The 21,609-nt window shown below is 51.3% G+C and overlaps 1 protein-coding gene across 1 annotated transcript; it reads right to left on the reverse strand.

Annotated features, from left to right (window-relative positions):
* Positions 1 to 863: 863 nt before the first annotated feature.
* On the reverse strand, positions 864 to 20,625 carry NPFFR1 (neuropeptide FF receptor 1). The gene is made up of 6 exons (XM_044236824.1): positions 20,619 to 20,625; positions 11,749 to 11,824; positions 7,752 to 7,792; positions 6,750 to 7,064; positions 2,877 to 2,976; positions 864 to 1,743 (listed from the first exon to the last, which is right to left on the reverse strand). Exons 1-6 carry the CDS (start codon positions 20,623 to 20,625, stop codon positions 864 to 866), a joined length of 1,419 nt encoding a protein of 472 aa, XP_044092759.1.
* Positions 20,626 to 21,609: the final 984 nt, after the last annotated feature.

Genomic DNA, 21,609 nt, shown 5'->3' on the forward strand with positions numbered 1-21,609 from the left:
AGAGGCCTCCACGTGGCCTGACATCTGTCTGTCACCTTGAAAGTTCAGGGGTGGGGGGAGGCTGGGTGATGGCAGGGGGCCCTATGAGGAGAGGAGGGAGAACAGTACCCCCTCTTCTCTCCTCCGGGCAGGGACCCAAAGGGCAAGACCCAGAGTGTCTGCAAAGGACACTCCCTGTGCAGCTGCTTAGATGTGATTTTCCGTTGTAGGGCTCTGGGAAAAAGAGAATGGCCCAGAACACATCTTGGAACAAATCTACAGGGAGTGGGCAGGAGAGGCACACTGTGTTCTCCTAGGAGAGGGTGAAGCAGAGGTGCTTAGGTAACACATAAGGGATTCCAGGACAGGAACACGATGTGACAAATGGGCAGGACAACTTTCTTGTTGCTCTTTCCCAGCCATGTCACTAGGATTCACCCATTTCAGTGTGCCCCACCTTAACGGGTCCTCCTGGAGACCGCTGGAGATGTCCCTCCAGGCCCTGGCGTCAGGCTCCCAGGAGATTCCCCCGCTGAGAGCCCAGGCTAGCCACACCTCCTCTCGGGTCCTCAGTTTCACGTCTGCATCCGTAGAAGGGGAAAGAAGACCCACTTCCAAAGCATTGTAAGGATTCAGCGAGAGGGTGTGTGTGGAGTCCGACACGGGAGGAAGGGTTTGCTGGGAAGTCGGCTCCTTCCCTCTCTCCGAGGTGGAAAGCAGTAGACCAGATAGCTCTAGCCGCTGCCACCGTCCTGCAGGGGAGAAGGAGGCATGCCGCACCGCCTCCCCCCACTACCCGCGTTGCTATCCTGTCCAGGCACCCCACCCCCTCCCCTCAGGGGACCCCCGCCCCTGGGATCAAGGGCCCGCCCTCCCAGTACCACTCAAATATCCCAAGCCGGTATGGTGAGGGGCAGGTGGCCGCAGCCAGGACCCTCCCCGGCCATGCCATGATGGGCCACCCGGGCCCCGCGCAGGGGGAGTCGGACAGAGCGGGCTGCCCCGCTGCTCTGGCCGGACTCCGAGGGCAGGCCGGAGTCGCCGGGCTGCCCCTCCGCGGAGAGCCGGGCGCGCAAGAGCTCCCCGGGCTGCGGCTCGGAATAGGCCTCCTTGGGGCCGGCCCACCGCGGCAGGCAGAACTGCGCACGGAAGGCGGCCTGGAAGCCGCGGCGGAAGTTCTCGTTGAAGTAGCCGTAGATGATGGGGTTGGCGCTGCTGTTGAAGAAGGCCAACCAGTGCGCGAAGGGGAAGGCGTAGACGGTGACCAGGTGCAGCTGCGGCTCGCTGAGCTGGCCGTAGTCGGTGAGCAGCAGCAGCGCCCAGAGCGGCAGCCAGGACAGCGTGAAGACCAGCGCCACCATGACCAGCATGTGCACCACCCTGGCCCTGCGCCGGGCCCCAGGGCGGCCTTGGGGCGCCGTTTCCCCGCCGGCCAGCGCGGGCCCCGAGGCCTTGCAGAGCTTGCGGGCGATGCGCGCGTACATGAGCACAATGAGCGCCAGCGGCGCCAGGTAGATGTGTGAGAAGAGCACCGTGGTGTAGACCTGGCGCATGCCCTTCTCGGGCCAGGCCTCCCAGCACGAGTAGAGCGGGTAGGAGCGGTTGCGGGCGTCCACCATGAAGTGGTGCTCCTCGCGCGTGACAGTCAGCGTGATGGCCGAGGGACACATGATGAGCAGGGCCAGGGCCCAGATGACTGCGATGGCGACCAGCGCCTTGCGCACGGTCAGCTTCTCGCGGAAAGGGTGCACGATGCAGCGGAACCTGAGGGGCAGGGAGAGAAGCCAGCTCACCACCGGCCCGAGGGTCCCTGTCTCCCCATCCCCAAGAGGGGTTCAGGGGAAAGCTACCCCTTGTGGGGACTGGCGGTGTGTGGGCACCGTGGGCAGCTTCCAAGGGCAGCTCAAGAATTTTAGGTTCTTTGGCAAGCAAGTTGGTTCTCAACTGCAAGGGAGTCGGTATTGCGGAACAAAGGCAAAACCAAGAAGGGGGAAGCAACTGCGGGAGGCGTGGAAAACAATCCTGTCTGTGCACTTCCGGCGCATAAGCTGATTAGCTGGCAGCTAGCAAAGGGATCAGCCTGCACATTCTGTCCTCGAGTAGGCTGATTAGGTAGGTTCATCAAAGAACATTTTTAGCTGTTCAGGGATTCTCCAGAAAACCCCTGGTGTTCAGGGGCTGACTCTACATGATGGGCTGTCCCTATGTCATCTGGGCCAGCATCCTTGCCTGCCTCCCATGCTCTGGGGAAAAATGCCCAGAGGAACCCTTAGTGCAAGAGCTCACGGAAGTGGATGAGGGCAGGAGGACCTAAGGCATGCATTTGAGTCAGTTTTATTGTTTGCGAAGCTTCCTTGGCCCCTGGCTCCATTCCATTCACCCACTCATGCTAATCAGATAATCTGATGCAATCAGGGGCTAGAAGAGACCAGAAGTAGCTTGAGGTAAGGTGTAGATGGGGAGCTAGGGAGGCCTGGGCTGCCAGGGACCAGCAAGGAGGCTGCAGGCAGGCTTGGGAGGAATGGGGAAGGTCAGTGAAGGAGCAGGGCCACACTCTGACCGCACCCCCACACCCCTACCCTGAAACTAATTTTCCTTGCTCAGACAAGTGAGTGGCAAGATTCTATGCTCAGGAAACAAGGACTGCCCTCAAGCTCTCATAGGATCCAGGAATCCCTGGTAAACCTTCACAGAAGTTGCCTCCCAGCCTTCTAAACGAAGGTGGTGGTATTCTTTGCAGGTCCCCTAAGTGCAGAGGGCAGCCAGCCCCACAGCCCCTCCGTTTACGGTTCACGGTTCAGCCCCAGCCTCCTGGTCGGCACAACAGTGGAGATGGTGACTCTTCCTAGTTCTGGGCCCCTGTCAGCCGAGGATGACCCAGCCAGGAGCCCTCTCACCTTTCCACAGCAATGGCCACCAGTGTGAACACAGACGCCGACACGGACATGCCCTGCACCAAGCCGCTCATCTTGCACGTGGCGTTGTCAAAGGGCCACCCTGTAATGACAGAGTCCACGACGGAATAAGTGTCTCATCCACAAAGAGCTGGAGACCTTGGGCCATTTAGGTCAGTCCCCTCTGTGGCTCCGATCTTTCCCCCATGTCCTGCTAGGTGGTCATCCTCTGCTTACGCACTTCCAGAAGCGACAAAATGACCAGTCTATACCACTGTGTTCAGTTCTCACTGTTAGAGAGACAGTCTTTATATTGATTAGTGATTTCTCTCCAGGAGCTCTGTACCAGCCAGGCCTAATCTGGCTTTCTGCCTCAAGTTCTAGACCAGCAGTTCTCAACCCTGGCCACTCACTAGAATCACCCGAGGGCTTTGAAAACAGCCAGTGCCCTGACCATGCCAGACCAATTACAATCAGCATCTCTAGGGGTGGGACCGGACATTAGTACTTTTCAGATCTATGCAAGGGATCTGAGTGGTGGCCAGAGTTGAGAACCACTGGGACTGAGAGAGCCTGACTCCCAGGTGGGGGAGACACTGAGCAGATCTAGCCCCGCCGGTGTCTTGCTCTGATTCCCAGGCTTTCGCTCTGTCCAGAGACCAGGACTTGGCCTCAGGACTGAGAGCGGATCCACATCTTGGTTCCTTGAGGCCATGTGTTGGTCACTGCCTGGTGTCTCTGCCCCTATAGGTCTGGGGGTCCCACCTATTCTGTCTGTTGTGCCTGGCCACAGGAGCCCTCTCCCAAGGCTGGTTCCCTCTTCCCCAACAGCCACCCCCAGTTACCTTTCTGCCTGCATGCTTGCTGAGAGTGCCAGGCACTGTCTCGCTCCATCCTCCCAACAACCCTAATGTGACCTCCTGTTTACAGATGAGAGAGCTGAGGGGTCATGAGTTCGTTGGTTTCACGTCTCTTTGCCCCTGAATCACTCTGGGTGAGTGTGAGAGTTTGGTGTGGGTGCTGGGGAACATCACGAAAGCCCACATCACCATGAAGAGCATCTGATTCTGTTTTGGAAAAGCAGGAACGTGCAAATGCCCTGATTCGGCAAGTCCTCTCCCAAGTTCATATCCCAGACGCATTCCCTCATAGTCCAACTGTTCATAGTGCTGGAGAGTGGGAGGCAGCGATATGCTGGTAAATCAGCTCTTAAAAAAATTAAATTTTAATTTTAAAAACGCTCTGATTTATAGCATTTGCCAAGTCCAATACCTCCCCACATGGCCAAGTTCCTACTACCACCATGACGTCACTGACCCAGGCAGCTGGCTTTAACCCACCACTGAGTAGAGGCCACTGGGTGTCCATCCCTAGGAGACCAGAGGGTAAAATGGGGCAGAAGCACCCCCCACCCAGTAGCACAGCAGGGAGCTCTCAGCAACAGCAGGTGAGATGTCCGCAGGGCAAAGTAAATAGAAGTCTTAGTGGCAAAGGTCAGAAAAAGAATGAGTTCTGTAACACCAAACCACACCATCAAATTAACAATAGACCCACAAGAATAACTAGGAAAACCCTGACCCAGAAAAGTGACAAGGGAGTAGTTGGGGAGTCGAGGCAGGAGACGGACCTTGTTCTTTATCTTGACCGTGGTGGTAGCGCCATGACTGTGTATGACCCTCGACACCTGTGGAACTGTCCACAAAAGGAGGAGGATTTGTGTGCGTATTAAATTGTACCTGGACAAAAATATTTCAATGTAAAATGTGCACACATTTGCAATGCACAATTTGTAAGAAGGCATACAAGTAAGAAGACATACGTTATGTTGAGTAGAATGTTTGCCTAGAGGGCAGGGAAGAGAATATGTAGTCAGGTAGGGCCACAGAAGGGAAGGGATAAAAAATAAATGAGGGTCTTTACAACAGAATGAAGTTACATAGCACCGGGAGCAGCAGATGTAAATAATGCAACCTTTTGCAACTTCTTTCCAAAAAAGAAAAAAGAAAAGGAAAGAAAAGCTAGCTGTACGAAGCTTTGTTCTATTGCAGAAGATTCCGTTAAAAATAACCCAGATACCCGGTAGTAAGAGACTGGTTAAATAAGTTACAGTACGTTCACACAGTGGAATGCCAGGCAGTGGCAAAAAGAATGAAAAACTCTTTTATTTATCAATATGGAATAACTCCATATAAACTGATTTTAATGAATCCCACAATCTACACGCTATATTTTTAAGCTGGAAAAAAAAAAGTAAAGATGCAGAACTGACTGTTTTGGAAGCCAGTGTGTCCTTAATTTGCTTGTTCTTGCATGAAAGTACCTTTAGAAAGAGGGGCACCTGGGTGGCTCAGTCAGTTAAGCATCTGCCTCCGGCTCCGGTCATGATCCCGGGGTCCTGGAATGGAGTCCTGCATTGGGCTCCCTGCTCAGCGAGGAGCCTGCTTCTCCCTCTGCCTGCTGTTCTCACTGCTTGTTTGAGCTCTCTCTCTCTCTCCATCAAACAAATAAAGTCTTAAGAAAAGATACTTTTGGAAAACGACACAAGAAATTGGCCATATTGATTTCCTCCCAGGAGAGAAGCGGGGAGGCCAGAGGACAGGGACGGAAGCCACATTTTTCTCTGGAAACCTTTTGATAGTTTTTGACGATTGAACCATGTGAATGTGTTATTCCAACAATTTTTTAAACGTAGACAGGTGAAAAGGGCTGGCAGACACCTCTGTAACCAACTAATGGCCTCACTGTGTCATTGTTAACTGGTGCGTGTGTATGTGCGTGCCTCTAGGTTGTGCACCTCTGCGTGTGTGTGCGTGCACACCTATGTGTAGGTCTAGGTGTGCTGGGAAGGAGAAAGATGAACAGTTTATGTTCAGCAGTGCTGGCGGAACCTGAGATCCAGCTGTGAGTGACGGTACCTCCAGACAGAGCCAGCACACTTGAGGGAAAGCTGATGGCTCTGGCTCTACTTCCTGGATCCTGAAATCTACAAAAACCCAGGCTGTGATCCCCTGCCCCAAAGTCAGGTAAGTCACTCCCACTGGAGCAATCCAGGCTCTGCAGCTGAGCTCCCGGGCGCTCAGAGCTCAGAGCCCACAAGCAGAGCCCACAAGCTCAGATCTCTAGGCATCTCCATGGCTCTGGAAACCAGTCCTTCCCCAAATAGAGTCTCAGGGTCTGAGTAACCTTATTCCGAAACAAGAAAGACTAAATCACATGAGAGAGAGTAGACGACAGTGTGAGCCTTCTGACATTTGTGGGATGAACAGGCAGGAATTTAGAGGTTAAGTGGTCTAGTTCTGCTTCAATTCCTTCTACCATGGAATTCCTTCTACCACTGAATGGCCAGCCAGTCTCTACTTGGACACTCCCAGTGACAGGGAGCTCACTACCTATAGGACCGAACTCTCTTTGGTCGGAGAACAACTCAAATAAGTGGATTATTAGGTCCATGTTCAGAGGAAACCTGCGGGTTCTAGCTCTGCCCAGAGGAGCTACCCAGGAGAGTAAGACTGAATGGTGTAGTGGTTAGAAATATGGGTGTGAGGACATGGGACTGGACACTTAGCTGTGTAACCACAGACCTGTCCCTCATCACTCTGAGCATTAGTTTCCCCATCCCTTACAATCAGGATAATAATAACAACGCATAATTCATTGGATTGGTGTGAGGATTAGTTAACGATGGAAGAGGAAGTCATACAACCGCCATGAAGAGAATAATTAATTCATCGTATCTGTTATTTCTAACCTAATCCCTCAGCCACAAGACTGTCTGGAGAGTTTGAGACAATGACACCTTGGCCAAGAGACCAGGCCAAGCAATGATGTCAGGGGTGGCGGGGACTCCTGCTGCCTCCCTCCCTTGCCTCCACTCACCAGTGATGAGGTTGTCCACGAGCGTAGTGGGCATGCAGAAGATGCCCACCAGCAGGTCGCTGACGGCCAGGTTGAGGATGAACATGTTGGTGACGGTGCGCATGTGCCTGTTCTTGAGCACGATGAAGCAGACCAGGGCGTTGCCCACCATGCAGAGGAGGAAGATGAGCATGTAGGCCACAATGAACATGGCTGCCACTGGGGAGGAGTGCTGGTAGTAGGAGGAGAAGGTGAGATTTGCAGCTGGGGTGGCCTTGGCCTGACTCGTGTTCTGGCTTGGGGGCCAGCTGCTGTTAGGAGGCTGGGAGGGCTCCCCTAGAAGCAAAGGAGCATACTGGTCAGGATTGTAGGCAAAGAAGAGATGACTGACTTCTTGCCCCTGATGACACTGTCTTGCGCTCCAAATCCTGACCATGCCCCAGTACCCCAATTAGGAGCTCAACTGCAACAGCCACTGAATGCACTTTCAACCCACAGCACCCAAACCCTGATCTCATACCTTCGCCTCATCCCGTCCAGAACTCGTTTCCCAATGCTGGCTCTTCTCCATTCCCATAAGGCCCACCCTGCTGCCCCATCTGGGCTCCATCCTTGTTAGCCCTGCTGTCTGCCCCAGAGGCTGACCTCTAAGAACTACATCTTGCCTTCTGGTTTCTGACCCGGTTCAGCCAATGGAAAGCACTGAAGGAGACTGAAGGACAGGAGAAGACAGACATCAGGGCATTTGTCTCCCGACGCCCTCCCTGCCTGGCCCAGTTCTGCCTGCAGGGCTGTCTTTACAGATACAGCTCCTGTTAGGTGACCCCATCCCATGACTCCAGCTCTTCTGGGGCCACAGTGACACCGTGTTCTCTCCTTGCACCACAGCTTCCTGTGGTTGCCAGTGCCAGTCCTTGCCCACCACTTGCTGGTTCTCACCCTCCCCTCTGCCCTGTAAAGTCCCTCTCTTAGAGTCTTCTGAGCGCACCACCTGTTTTCTCCTGAAATAGTCTCCTATTATACCCTCAAAATCTTTGTTGTCCCTCCTCATCTCCTCTGCAGAACTTTAGCTGGGAAAGGCAAGAAGGCAGTAAAGGAAGGGCTAATGGAAGAGGACTCTGAACCTGGGTAAGGAGCAAAGGCACACACGAAATTTACCAGAAGACCACCCAAAGCCAAGGCTACCATACATCCTTCATTCTCTCCCACCGTGGTATCTATAGCGTCATTCGCACAGTCTTTAACAAAACACTTACAGATGCATTATTTTGTCTAACCCTCCCAATTACCCCCTGAGGGAAACCTGTGAGGTATGCGCCCCATTTGAAATGGGAGAACCGAGATCAGAGGGGTTCTTCTACATTCTGCTGGGAGCTCGGGAGTATGTCTCTGAGGTGGTCCCACTCCGTGTGTCTCTGGATCCCATCCAGGCTTTAGCATGTGCCTACCCAGCCACCTGTGGGAAGGAGCAGTTCCAGGTCTGACCACAGCTCCTCTGGGAAGCCATTAAATGTGGTGACTCATGATATCGTCTCATAAACTCTCCTCCTGCCTTCCTCTGGGACTGGATGTAGCCTGTTCCAGGGGATGAAGAGTCTTCTGTCACATCCAGAGCTCAGCCACTAGCCTGGAGACCCACCGGAGGCTTGGGATCTGGAGACTAGAGACGCTCTGGGGCCAAGGAGCTGGCATGACTAGGGCTGGAGGACCCAGCAGGAGCAGCGGAGGCACAAGGCGGTGGGGAGCAGGTGGAGAGCCTGCTGGTGGAGGTGGAGATGCTCGGGTTTTGGGGGCACAGCGAGAGGAATAGGTGCCAGCCTCCTGCTTAGCCGCTCGCGAGCGTCCAGTTGCCCCCAAACACCTTTATGTTACTACAGAAGATGTCAAGCGTGGACAAGAGAGAATGGTATCGTGGACATACACGAGTATGCAGCTTAATGAACTATTACAAGAGCGAAGAGTATAAAGACCTCCCACGCATACATCCTCTACCTTCAACAACCATTAGGCCAAGGCTAATCTGATTTCACCCACCTCTCTTTGGAATAGCACATCACCTCCTTTCATCCGTCAACATTTCCGCTCGTATCGCTAAAAGATAGGACTAAAAAAACCTTCACATAACCGGAGTCTCTAAAAGATAGGACTAAAAAAACCTTCACATAACCGGAATCTCTAAAAGATAGGACTAAAAAAACCTTCACATAACCGGAGTATCAGTGTTCCACCTAACAAAATTGACAACGATGTCTCATATTATCAATGGCCCAACATCCAGCTTACAAATTCCCTGATCGCTGGATAACTTTTTTACAAGGTTGTTTATTTATTTGTAGTAATCTCTATACCCAATGTGGGGCTTGAACTCACAAACCCGAAATCAAGAGTCCCATGCTCTTCCAGTGGAGGTGATCCCATTAGCTGTTCACCAATGGTTTTGGCAGCAGCCACTAAGGATTATGGCTTAGACCCCTCACTGTCCGAGCTCTGACTTCAACTGCCCAGACGTTCTGTGCTCTGATTCCTGCTGCCACCTCTGACCTCATCCCCTGCCACATGCCCATCTGCCCACTCCACTCTGGACACCTTGCGCTGGCTCCTACACGCTCCTACTTTCTCCGGCCCCAAGTATTTTACCCCTTTCTATTGCTCCTGTCTCCTCCTCCCCTTTAGCTCTCCGTTTAGACTAGGCTGTCTTCTCAGAGAGAAGCCTGACACAGTTGCTCTATTTCAAGTAGGTGCCCTCCTATTTGTTATCTCTCGCTACGTCTTCTTTCTTTTCCTCCAGCTGTCAATATTTTCTTTGTTTTCAGGTTGACTGGGCTTTCTTCCCCACCCTTGAAAGCCAGGTCCTGAAGAACAGTTGGCAGCCAAATCCCCAGGGTCTCGTCGGTGCCTGCCTATCTTCAGTGGTTCAGTACGTGGTTGGTGGATGGATACATAGTTGCGTGAAGGGAAAAAGGAAGGGAAGATGAACTTTGAAACCAGGTGACAGGTGACATGGCTAGTATTGGAAGGCCTTCAGGGGCTCCTCTGGAAGGAACCCCATCCCAGAGTCTGTTGGGAGCTTCCCCAAGCAACTCACCCCTCCTGAGCCCCAGATCAGCTCAGGATCTGTCCTCATGATTCAAAGAAATCTGCACATGTGCGCATGTAGAGGAAATTGACACAATCTGCCCGGCCCGAACTCCAGTCTGTCTGTCCCTGCCCTTCACTTGGCCTTAGAAAACTGCTTAGAGAGCTCATATTCTGTACTCTGTCCTGAGAAGTGCCCAGGAGTGACCCTGCCCATCTCTAGACACTCCGCTGGGCTGGGCATCTGTCCCCATCCTCAGTGCCCATTGCTGCATTGCAGAATGTTCCTTTCTTGGGGAGGATTCCTAGCAACTCTCCTGGGTTGGGGGGAGCTGAGCTGGGAGCAGGCAGCCCTCCCACCCCAGCGGATCCATACCAGCATCCAGAGACCTCATTAACACCCTGGACTTGTCCTTTCTGGACAAGGGCCCTTGTGGATACATTAAAGCAGGTGAAAATCTTATCCACTGAACCCAATTAAGTCATTCTCCTACCCCAGGAGCTTCTTGGAGGTCTCAGGATATAATCGTGGTGGTCTCAGGATATAATCGTGGTTGCCTCCAAGGCATTCTGATGATCTCAGAAAGCCAGCAAATCCTGGGCCACAGAAAGCCCAGGGCCAGAGAGAAGATGGGGGTACACTGATACCTCCGTGGGTGGTCCCGGCCAGCAGCATCTGCATTGCTAACTTAGAAATGAAAGGATCTCGGGCCTCACCTCTGATCTAGGGAACCTGAACCCAACTGCTTTAACACATCTCCCAGGTGATTCTGATAGCACACTCCAGTTTGAGAGCCACAGATTCAAAGGGCTTGGACCAAAGGCTCTGGAAATAGTGGACACACCCCAACTGGGAAGTCCCAGTCCTCTTTCCTGTCTCCTTCCTGGTGCCTCCAGGTAACCGACTGTGTCCACTCTGCGTCCCTTCAAAATTCACAAATTGAAACCTACTCCCCTGTGGGATGGTATTTGGAGATGGGGCCTTTGGGGCGAGGTTAAATTCCACTGGAGAGCTGTCATGAATGGAATTAGCACCTTTATGAAGGAGACCCCAGGGAGCTCCCTGGGTATACAACAGAAAGAGGGCTGTGTGTTAACCAGGATTTGGGGCCTCACCAGACACCAAATTTGCATCTTGACCTTAGACCTTCCAGCCTCCAGAACTGTGAGAAACAGGTTTCTGTTTTGTTTTGTTTTGTTTTTAAAGATTTTATTCATTTATTTGACAGAGAGAGATCACAAGTAGGCAGAGAGGCAGGCAGAGGGGGAAGGGGAAGCAGGCTCCCCGCTGAGCAGAGATCCCGATGTGGAACTCGATCCCAGGACCCCGAGATCATGACCTGAGCCGAAGGCAGCAGCTTAACCCACTGAGCCACCCAGGTGCCCGGTTTTTGTTGTTTTGAAGCCCCTCACACCAGTATTTTGTCATAGCCTGCCCAACGGACTGAAACACCGCCTCCCTTCTGGGGAGCTCAGGGTTCCCATCTTGAAAATGGAAACACACAGTTTCTGGCTAGGACCTAGCACAGGGCATGTCCCCTCTCTGGAAATCAGAGTTCTCATTGGTAAGATGGGGATAAGCTCACACAAATGAAAGGAGGTGCGGTGAGAGCTAAAGAGATGATGGGCGAGAAGACCTCAGTGCCCCATGCACTTTAGCTCCTAACCAGCAGTATCAACAGTGTCAACAACACAACTGTGAGGATGAGATCTTTATGATGCTCTTGGTCTGGACCTCCCCACCAAGCCCAAAAGATGTGCAGGAGAGAAAACACCACCAAAACCATGGTCCTGAGCACGGAATCAGGCTGGGTATTTGCTTCCTGGAATTCTCAGCAATTCCCACTAATAAAGTCATCGTTATCGCCACCTGCTGATCTCTCCTGGTACCACAGGGAGCTTCACCACCCCCACCCCCACCCCTGGCCAGAGACTTGGGGCTCACCATTCAGGAGCCACTTCCTGAGAGCCTCCTGGGGGACCTTGACCTGGACGGAGAGGCGCCAGGGAGCTGCTGAAGGCTACAACACAGAACAGCACAAATGGCTGATAAACGCACAAGACAAAAAGTTTAAATTCGTTTGTGATTTAAAAAAGGCAATTTTAAAGAACTTTTTTATCTATTCGATTGGCAGAGAAGAAAAGTGCTCAGCGATGGCCAGGGGGTGACTGTGCCCTGGGGGGGGGCACAAAGCCCCTCAACCCTTGGCAGCTGGGGCGCATCCATCCAGCGCCCTGAGAGTGGACCTGCTCCAGGATCCAGCCATTCCACTTCTAGGGACTTCTCCCAGGGGATAAGATCTGATGGTGTGAGAGCAAATACTGACCCTGGGTTGTAATAGCTACAAAATAGTATATATTATAAATCTGGATTCTATATAAAAGGGTGTGTACGTGTGTGTGAACAAATGACAAAGAAGAAGAAGAAGAAGAAGGAGAAGAAGGAGAAGGAGAAGGAGGAGGAGAAGGAGGAGAAGGAGGAGAAGGAGGAGAAGGAGGAGAAGAAGGAGAAGAAGGAGAAGAAGGAGAAGGAGAAGAAGGAGAAGAAGAAGAAAAATAGTATTTATCCACAGGGAGGTTTCAAGTGATTTTTATTTTCCTGTTCGCTAACTTGCATTCTGACCTTTCTAATCAGAAGGAAGCTCTGATAAGTGTGATTTTAAACTGACTGCCTCAGTGGTTCTGAACTCTGACTCAAGTCAGAATCACCTGACTTCTAACAATACAGAACTCCCGCCCCCAAATGAATCAGAATCTCTAGGGGTCCCAGCACTGGTATTTTTCTGAAAAGCTCCCCTGGTGATTTCCAAGGACAGAACCACTGAATTTCCAAGTCCCTGCCTCCGAGGTGGTTACAGTCAGTGCCTGGCATTGTGGGAGTTGCCAAACTCCCCGTCTCTGACGCATCTGAATTCACTTCACAGATGCTTTCCTAGAGCTTTGTCCTGATAGGCCAAGGAATGCCGGTCCAGACAGAACCCACAGTCTTTGGCAGCTTTGGATCCGTCTCTTAAAAAGTGCACTGGTGGGCACCTGGGTGGCTCAGTGGGTTAAAGCCTCTGCCTTTGGCTCAGGTCATGATCTCAAGGTCCTGGGATCGATTCCCACATTGGGCTCTCTGCTCAGCAGGGAGCCTGCTTCCCCCTCTCTCTCTGCCTGCGTCTCTACCTACTTGTGATCTCTGTCAAATAAATAAATAAAATCTTAAAAAAAAAAAAAGCGCACTGGTTATTCAGTTTCAAGGGAACGGCAGGCATTTGTGGTTGTGGTTCACCTCACTCCCATTACCCCTTCTGGCCTTAGGGAGCAAGCCCTCTCTGTGGGCCCTTTAGAGAGATTGTCAGTCAGGAGTCTGCACTGGCCCCTGGCCAAAGGATAACTGATCAGACCTCTTCTGCTTCAGATTTGACTCTGAGTCTCAATAACACAGCTTTTCCTTCTGTTGGATGATCTGCCCCTACTCTTCCAATAAATTTGCATCATTGGTTAAATTAGCCATAAACAGTTTCTGTAGCTTGCAGCCTATCGTCTTGACTAAAACAAGGAGATCAAAGCTGGTCATCCCTAGGCCTCCTCGGAATCTGGGGAGTCCAGGTTCAAAACCCCAGGGACAGCTGGGTAGGGTAGAAAGCCCCAGAATTCCTGCTCCCCGGATCAGATTCCAGCCCTCCCTCTGCTTCATCTCACAGGCCACGCAATCTTCCACGGAGACTTTGCTGGCACAGAGAGGAAAGGAAAGGACCTTGCAGTCAGAAAACATGACCTTGAGAGTTGGCCCAGTGGTGGTCACTCCGTATAAGAGGGGCTGGTGGGGGCTAACTTGGTTTGAAGGAAAAGCTTAGCTTAGGAACTTGTCCTAAAGTTGCTTTTGCGTGGTTTTGACAAGGAGGTGTATTTAGTTTGGGATTGTTTGGGGACTGCTGATGGGGGAGCTCCATCCTGCATGTCGTCCCTCGGTACTCCTCTGTGAACTTGGGAGCTCCCCCGCACCTCCCTGTGTTGTTCTTGGACGGCCTGGACTTCTTGCATCCCCCCACCTCATGGTGCTGTTAGATAAGGCTCTGCAAGATATCAGAGTAAAATTATAAAGGGTCTCACAGACCTAAATAAGGGCTGTATCTTGGCTATATTAGCTCTCTACCAGGCAGCTGTAGGGGACCAAGGGGTGACAGGTTCCAGCTCATTTGGGTTTGACCCCAAGGAAACCAGCCTGGGCAAGACAGGTAAGGGAAATGTGGGTGTGTAGGGAGATCACTGCTGAGGAGGGAGGCTTTCTGAGACCTGCGACCTCACTTCCCACCCTCCCTCCCTCCCTCCTGGCAGCTAAGCTAAAACCCACCGCATCCCAGGCACCCACCACAGCAACAGGGATCTCGCAAGCCAGCCCCTTGTTGGTGAGGAGGAGTGGATGGACCTCCTAAGAATCCTTTGGGTTGGCCAAGGCCAATGGCTAAAGAGCTGCCGCAGCAGCCAATGGGAGCCAAACTAGACTCTTTCTGCACTTTCCCTTCTACTCTAAACCCCTTTTATTTCTCCTCGCTTCCATCTGGAGCTCTCCAGTTTTCTCTGTTTTACTCATCAAAATCTGGATTCAGGAAAGAAGGTTCTGATGCAAATTGTTTACCTCTCAGTAAAAATTGAAGTTACTGAGCTGCTCTTTACTCACATCTTAAGCTTATACTCTCAGCACACTTAGAGGAATTCCAAGCCTTAGAAAAATAAGGGTAGAAGAGAGTGTCTGGATGGCTCAGTTGGTTGAGCATCTGCCTTTGGCTTAGGTCCTGATCCTAGGATCCTGGGATCCAGCTGTGTGGGGAGCCTGCTGCTTCTTCTCCCTCTGCCCCTTCCCTTGCTTGAACTCTCTTGCTCTCTCTCTCTCTCTCTGTCAAATAAATAAATAAATAAATAAAATCTTTTAAAAATAATAAAAAATAAAAAGAAGGGTAGAGGGCACCTGGGTGGCTTAGTCATTAAGTGCCTGCCTTAGCTCAAGTCATGATTCCAGGGTCCTGGGGTCAGGCCCCGCATCGGGCTCCCTGCTCAGTGGGAAGCCTGCTTCTCTCTCTCCCACTCCCTCTGCTTGTGTTCCATCTCTTGCTGTGTCTCCCTCTGTCAAATAAGTAAATAAAATCTTAAAAAAAAAAAAAAGAAAAGAAAAGAAAAAGAAGGGTAGAAAAGATTTAAGGGAAGAGCAGAAAGGGAAAGATTTTCCTCTCTCCTGCTCTAGATAAGGCCAAGCGTATGCCCAGGAGCATCCTTTCCAGGTTCTATGATTGCTTCCTCTCTGTCTGCCTGTAGTACTGCTCATGTTCAGTTTCCTATTTCAGCTATGTACAGAAATGTTTTTTCTTCCACTAAGGTGGAAATGTCTTAGTGGCAGAAACTTTGACTCTTTCGTTTCAGAGTAATCCCCACTAACTGGCACAGGGCATAGACCATGCAGACAATTAATAAATTGTTGCAATTAATACAGATCCTGGGGCTATGAATTTTCCTCTAAGGACAGCTTTAGCTGTATTCCCTAGGCTCTGATATATACTGTTTCCATTTTTGTTGAAATAATTTCTATACAGGGACACCTGGTTGACTCAGTTGGTTAAGCGTCTGCCTTTGGCTCAGGTCATGATCTCAAGGTCCTGGGATTGAGTCCTGCATCAGGCTCCCTGTTCAGTGGGAAGTCTGGTTGTCCCTCTCCCCCTGCTCATGCTCTGTCTCTCTCATTCTTTCTCTAAAACAAATAAAATCTTAAAAAATGAAAAGAAATACTTTTTATACAGCATCAAGTTATCTCTGACAAGGAAAGGAAAAATTTTCATTTCACAGATAGGGAATCAAAGCTCAGAGCAGAGACATGCTCTTAGAACACAGGAGGCCCTTGGCTCCAGGATTCAGGGTCCATCAAGTAGGCTGGGTGACCTAGTCTGAGTTTCAGCACCTGCTCTTTTTCTGCCATCTCTGATAATTTTTTTATCCTCTCTCGGTATTATCAGACCATGTATTATGACCTCCAGTGTCCCTTTGCAGCAACTGGGGATCTTTGATTTGAGGGGTCCCTGCCTCCCCGAGGCTCCAGCTGCAAAGCTGACACCATGAATACTACACAGGTCATCTGAAACCTTTCCTGAAGAAGCAGGCACACAGTAACCAGAGGCAGAGCCAGGCTACCTTGGGCTTAAGTGAGAAGTAATGGAAGTGAGCGCCAACTCCTTTGGGATCCATTCTTCCCCCACCCAATACTTCCCAAACAGGCATCACTGCCTGGAGCGTCAACATCCCTGTCCCAAGCTACTTATGCACTCTCTCTCCCCATTCCTAGCATGATCTTCTTTCAGGGAAGAGTCTGATGAATTTGTTCACACAGATGAGGAAATGATTCATAACGGCTTAAAGTGCAGTGTCTCTTTTTGGTGTTTGCATTTCAAAGGGAGTCAAACCTTAAATCTGAAAGAAAAACAAAGCTCTGGTGGTGTAATTTCAGTTATTAAAGAGAGAATAGCAAAAGGTTTTTGAGAAGGAGAGACTGAATTGAATTCTCTTCTATTTGTATTTTCAATAGATCTGATAGAAATTAGCTGCATTGTCAGTTCCACTCTCTGTGCCTCCGTTTCATTTCTAAAACCAGGGTTGACCACCTGCTTACCCAGTCCTCTCTTGGCTCTAATAACCTGAGGTATTTGCAGTGGAACGGCCACCCAGTGACTGGAACAGAAATACTTACTGCAATTATTGTCTCAAACTCACTGCCAGAAGCAGGACAGACTGCCTTCGGACAGAGAGATGGCTCCAGTGAGAACCAGACATCCACCTACCTGGCCTCTGCTTCCCCAGCAGCAGCTGAGACCCCGCCCATTCCAAGTCCTCATAAGACAGGAAGGGGCAGATGGTCCTTGGGACATAGCTGGAGAGCTGGACTCCATGTGGGTGGCAGCCCTAAGTGTCCCTAGAATCTGGGTAGAATCTGGGTCTTTGGTGCAGAAGCCAGCAGACCTGCTTTAGTTCAAGCCCGGGCAAGCTGCACCTTCTAAGCCCAATTTTATCACCTGTTAAATGGAGGTGATGCTATCTCTCTGCCCACTTCCCTATCTGGATGAGCTGCTCCAAGATGTGAAGTGCTTTGCAAAAAATAACAGGACACAGTGCTTCTGGCAACATCTCCAGGGGCATGGAGAAGCAGGACCCACTTTAACCTCCAAGATACTTCTGTGTCTGGCACTGGAGGGAAACCAGCTGGCTTGCTCCTCTCCTTCTCCTTTCTCCTGTGACCTTCTCCCCTCGCCTGGGCCGCTGCCCCACAGCACACCTACCTTCAGCTAGTATGAGCCTACTTCCTCCCAGCCTCCAGGCCTCCCTCAGCCACAGAGCTCCCCCGGGTCCAAGCAGCAGCTAAACAGGGTACCAGGGGCTCCAAGGGGGCCACTAGATTGGGATGGGACTGGGAGTGGGGGTGATTTGCTGTGCTCTGCTGACTTATAGTCCTGCGTACCACCACCAAGGCCAGTGGGAAGTCTGATGGGGTTGTTGCCTGGCAGTCCCCAACAACTCCGCAGGTGACTCAGCGGACCCCAGTGTCCACCTGCAGGTCCTGGGAGAAGGTTTCTGGCCCCCAAAGATCCCTCCAGCCCCTATTTTTGGTCCAGCCACCCAAGAATTCCCCCTTCAGGCCCCCACCAGACCCCCTTGTCCAAGCTGGATCATGAGATTTGGTGAGGAAATAGCTTCTAGGCCAATTCTGAGTGCTAGAATGTTCTTCCTGACAGCTGAGTTGCATCGTCTAGTATAACTTGCCCCTACCTGTCCTAGTTCTGCTCCCTGGAGCTTCAGAGAGCAAAAGTGAGCCCCTGGCCCCCAGGATCATCTCCTTCTCCCCACCTTTGTCCCACTGGAACCACCAGGGGCTCTTCAGGGAAAGGGGTTCTAGGATCAGCACACCATCAGTCTGCTTTCATCTGCCCAGGAATTTACTTCCTTATATTGCCCAGGAATTCAAACCAGAGCTCCCTCATCGTAAATGTACACAATTGACTGTTTGGACTGGAGTTAAGGACGTTGCCTTCTGCTTACGTTTACATTTCATTTTCTTGGTTTTGCTCTGAATGTTGAGATAGCCTCAAATCTTGAATCTGTTGCCATGTGGGTGTTGTGGCTCTTATTCAGAGATCTGATAAGCATGCCTTTTATTTTCCCTCTACATTGCTTAATGTCAGGTCAAGGCCAGAGCCAGAGGGACCTCTAAGTTGCACTGAAGCCTTTAAGGAAAACCCTGCTGGCAGTCCTCCAACCCCTTCCCACATCTTTCTATCACTTTCCAGGGCTCTCACCCAAGATCTCTGCTGTGCCCTGCTGAAATCCTGCAATCCGTCTCTGTTCCTCTCAGAAACCCAGTCTGAAAGAGGAAACTGGTGAGTTTGGTCTGATTTGCTTTAGTGGACACTGCTACTGGGTCTTCTTGTTACATTCTTTCTTTTTGCAAAAAAAAAAAAAGTTTTTGTAAAAAATGATGTGCTTCTTATGAAACAGTTCTGAGTGCTATGAAAGAAGAGAATGAACATTACTGATATTTCACATGTGAGGCAACTTCCATGGCCAGTGTGTATGTGATGCTTCTTGCCACATCTCCTCAGCCTGAAGATCCCAGCTGTAGTGGACTGTTCCTTGTACTTCCTGTGCCTGGCCTAGCCTGCGCCCAGGCGTCTCTCTGCTCTACTTTCTTTGAACCCAAGAACAGGAACCTTCTAGGAGTGCAGAAGGGGTAACCCTCAACCAGCAGAGAGGAGCAAACAGCAGACCCTCCCCTTCTGGTGTGAGGCAAATCTTGGGTGTTTTTTGCATGCTGCCCAGAGGGTCCCGAGAGGGATAGAGCCCTCAGATGCCCACAGCGAAGCCCCAGTTCATTCCTGCACCCATTTTTCTTTCTCTCCTACCTCACTCTCTTGACCTCGGCTTTCAGGCATCAAACTCCCCAGACCTGAGCCCTTGTCTTAGGGTTCACTTTCAGAAGCAGGGCAATCCACACGAAGATGTCTCTCTGCATATGGTTTACCTATATATCCAATAATAAACCTATGTAATTTTGCAAAAAGGGGATCACACTACACATGTGTTCTAAAACCTGCTTTTGAAAGATTACTCACAGTAGGCACAAAACATCTTTTCATGCCCATAAATAAAATCCTAAACGCAGTTCCTACTGTCTATATACTATCCCACTGCAGATGTTTCATCCTTTAATTTACTTAATTATGGACAACTCAATGGTTTCCAGTTTTGCACTGAGCTGAAAATGCTCAGTCTCATCTCTTTGCAAGCGTACAGGACAGCATCCTTTGAAAAAATTTTGAGATGTTCCATGGCTTTATTGTTTCTGAAATGTTCACTACGTGTTTGATAATTTATTCTGGAATTTTAGTAGAGGCTGATATTAACCTTAGCAGCTTAGAGATTTTTTTTTTCTTCTCTAAATCTATCTTTGCTTCCTTTTTGAAAATCAGGACATCTGCCCATCTTTAGTTTTCTGGTTTCGCTTTATTCATTGTCATTTCCTTTAAGGCAGTGATTACATCCGCAAGGCCTCCCCATCCCCGGGATGTCGTTTGTCTGGGCTTCGATGCCTTCTTGCCATCACCTACCTTGGCTTTCAATTTCCTCCTTATGCTCTTTATTCCATCATTTGGTATAAAATTGCCTGTGTCCTGCTCTGCTTGCCCTCACTTGTGTGTTAAGATTATACCACATATCCCCAACCCTGAGCAGATTCCTTCGTGATATCCTTACTTGGACTTTGAAAGAGCTTTGCTCTCTGTTAATTTCCCCCGGCTCCTGTTCACTCGGGTGCTGCTGTTTTGCTACCACTGTTCTTACAGATCCTGCCAGTCTTCCAGATTCATCTTGGGTTATGCATTCCTTGTTGCATCTTTGTGTGCGTGCACTTTTCAAATCCAATAAGTGCAGCATGCAAGAGGTGCTGTGAAACTCTTTTCCTTCTCACCAGCAGTGTTTGCAATTACTTCCTTGGAATTTCAGTGTTTTATTATCTCTGGAAGGAAGCCTCTCTTACCGGTATGGATTTGTTCAACACATCTTATCTTATTTTACTCTCACAGCCACCTATGAAGCCAGCTAAATGTAAATTTCTCCATTCAACAGGTGGGTGAACCAGTGGCACAGAAAGGTTTCGACACCACCCCCAAAGACGCCCAGCAAGCCAGTAGACCAGCCCTCAGTCTTCCAGTTTCTTAGCCTACATATGGTTTCCCTTGCCCACCTTGGCTGAGATAGGAGTCTGGACCTCCTCTTGGTAAGGTTGGAGCAAGCAGCCTTATGCCTGGGACTTAAACCTTAGAGTCCTGGTGATCAGGTCCATAAATCCACCTTTTCTCCATGGAGAAAAATTCTCTCTGCTTGGAAGAAATCTTGTCTGGAATTCCATCTCCCCCAGTACTCCCACTCCTAGCAGGTAAAATCAATGGGTCACAGTTCCACTGAAGCCAACGGCCAAGCTCAGGCACATGGAGGCCCGTGTCTCTCCCTCTCTCTGTCTCTCCGTCTCTGTCTCTGGCACACACACATACACCACACACACCACAGAGCACTCTAAGTCTTTCTGTGTCTCTCAGTCTTTGTCATACACACACACATACACACAAACACACCACATGCATGCACACACACACATTGTCACAGTGTCTGGCTCTGGACAGCCCTCAGTGAGCAGGTACCCCAGCCCCTTCGCTCTCCCTTGGTTCACTGCTCCTGAGTCAGTACCCGACCCACTCCCACTTGCAGCCCACCCTCAGCCCCAGCTCCGGGCTCACTCACCCTCCATGCTGCCCACTCCCACTGGCTCTGGAGAGGGCACAGCGGGCCCCTCCGCCCTGGCAGGGCGAGGGGGTCTCCAGGCACTGGCTGGCCTGCCCGCGCCTCTACCTCTGCGCTCCAGGGATCGAGTCTGGAACCCGGCAGAAACGCGCGGAGACGGGGTGGGCGGCGGTGCGTGCGCCCTCAGGAAGAAGCCCTTCGCGGGGTCTCACTCCTCCTCGGGGCCCAGAGTTAGCCCCGCGGTGGCCGGGTTCCCGCGCAGCGCAGCCGCCTGCCCCGCTCTGCGGCCGGCAGCCGGCTGCCCGGCGCTTTCCCTGGCGGGAGCGAGAGAGGGTGCTCGCGCAGCGCCGTCGCCATGGCAACCGGCACGCCTGTGCCCGCCGCACAGTCCCCTGCTAGCTGCGCCCCGGCCCGCCTCCGCGATGCACCTCTCTCCGCAGGGGCCGAGCGCCCCTCCAAAGTAAGCGACACACCCCACTGGAGCCCTGGCAGCAATGCCCACTAACTCTGTACCTCTCCCCGCGCCCTACGTCCCAGTCCCTATTCCCTTTCCTCCTCCTCCTTGCCCCATCCCAGCTTGACCCCCAGACACCCACCCCGGTGTCCAGGACCCTGGGGTCCTCCTGAGAAAGAAAGAAGAGGCAGCTGTGAATACATGGGAGCGCCGAAGGAGGGAAGGGGTGGCTGCTGCATCAGCTCTGAGCTCCGGGAAGAGAGTGGGGACACTCTCACCTCCATGACTGCTGGCGTTGGCAGCAGCGGCCAGGCATTCAGCACTTTCCCCCTCAGGCAAGTCTCAGTTTCTGCCTCTGTAAAAAATGGTCTCCAGGAGAGGAAATGAGATGCCAAAGCCTCCGCCCAGCACATAGTAGAGGCCCAACAAAAGGTCCCTCCAGCTGCATGGGAGGCCACCTCCCTCTCATTACTCTATCCCCTGTCAAGGCCCCGACAACCACCACCACAGACTTGTGTCACATGAATGAAGATCCTA

Source organism: Neovison vison, chromosome 2 (genome assembly GCF_020171115.1).
Source record: "Neovison vison isolate M4711 chromosome 2, ASM_NN_V1, whole genome shotgun sequence".
NCBI lineage: Eukaryota > Metazoa > Chordata > Mammalia > Carnivora > Mustelidae > Neogale > Neogale vison.

Coding starts and splice junctions, on each gene's coding strand:
- NPFFR1 (XM_044236824.1), bottom strand. Junction 2,977..6,749: donor CGTGGACAACCTCATCACTG/GTGAGTGGAGGC, acceptor CTGTCATTACAG/GGTGGCCCTTTGACAACGCC. Junction 1,744..2,876: donor GTGGCCATTGCTGTGGAAAG/GTGAGAGGGCTC, acceptor CCTGCCCCTCAG/GTTCCGCTGCATCGTGCACC.